The sequence below is a fragment of the Rhagoletis zephyria genome, unplaced genomic scaffold, assembly GCF_001687245.7.
Source record: "Rhagoletis zephyria isolate East Lansing unplaced genomic scaffold, Rhagoletis_zephyria_1.1 Rzeph_scaffold_81067, whole genome shotgun sequence".
Taxonomy (NCBI): Eukaryota; Metazoa; Arthropoda; class Insecta; order Diptera; family Tephritidae; genus Rhagoletis; species Rhagoletis zephyria.
In genome coordinates this window covers 1-1,097 of record NW_016238115.1, presented here as the reverse complement: position 1 = coordinate 1,097, position 1,097 = coordinate 1, and the positions used below count along the sequence as shown (strand labels likewise).

Genomic DNA, 1,097 nt, shown 5'->3' with positions numbered 1-1,097 from the left:
ACATTTGTTGAGTTTTTCTAAATTTTGCATAAAGTTGGAGGCCATAATATATGTATACGAAATTATTTTTTATAAAAATATAGCAGACAAATTTTACTTGAAAGCATTGTGAATATTAAAATAAAAATTAACATGCGAACACTTGCTTGAGTCACTGTATATATGTAAATACATATGTATGTATGTATATGTGCATATGCACGCACACTTAGGTCAGCAAATACTTAGTTCATATTTACTATCAATATATTCCAACTAATCAACATCCTCTGCTAAGCTCAAGAGGTTATCAGCTTAGCAGAAAAAATGAATAAATAAATGACAAACTACATAAAATCGAGACACAAAAACAGCAACAACATTAAAGCATTGTTGCGATAAGACTCTGGCTTAGCAGCGCGGATTATTCAAACTAAGCGCATTCAGTCACAATTCACTTATCATTCATAAGCCGATCTTTGCCGCGAATAGTTCGACAGTTTCTGATTTAGTCAATAAAAACTAAAAAAAATAAATAAAATGTCTTCTCTACTCAAATGCATCCTTGGTCTCTGCGTTGTGCTGTGCTTTGTGCAGGTTCGTTGCTTTTAAGGATTTTTATTCATCTTTCCGTCGTCGATCGAAACTTTAAGAAAACGTATTTTATTGTTGTTGCAGTTCATTGAAATGGCTCGCATTGCCCGCGACGATGCAGCCGTCAAGGATGCAGCCGTCAAGGATCCTGCCGCTGACCTGATAAACAACTTGCAAAACCTGGTCGGTGATGTTGTGGAGAAGCTCAAGACCGCTGTCGATAGTGATGCTGTGAAGGTGAGTACATATGTAAATGAATGGCAGTTGAAACTTGCGAAAGCCGCAATAAGTGGAGTGTACTTAACAGAATTCAGTTTTCCGATTTTAAGGCCGATATTCTAAATTTTATCACAAAGAGCGGTCAGTTTTTTTACCTAAGCCAATATAATTTAAGTTAACATTAATGGTTAATTTTTTTTTAAAATGCTTAACGAAAACGGGGTAACTCAGGCATAAGGAAATAATTTTGATTTACATATACGGTGACCAGATTTCTCTTGCCAAAATCGGGACATTTCTAAAGC

The 1,097-nt window shown here is 35.3% G+C and overlaps 1 protein-coding gene across 1 annotated transcript; it reads left to right on the top strand.

Annotated features, from left to right (window-relative positions):
- The first annotated feature begins 383 nt into the window (after positions 1 to 383).
- LOC108357615 (uncharacterized) lies at positions 384 to 930 on the top strand. The gene is made up of 2 exons (XM_017608688.1): positions 384 to 576; positions 658 to 930. Exons 1-2 carry the CDS (start codon positions 520 to 522, stop codon positions 913 to 915), a joined length of 315 nt encoding a protein of 104 aa, XP_017464177.1. The 5' UTR covers positions 384 to 519; the 3' UTR covers positions 916 to 930.
- The last annotated feature ends 167 nt before the right edge of the window (positions 931 to 1,097 follow it).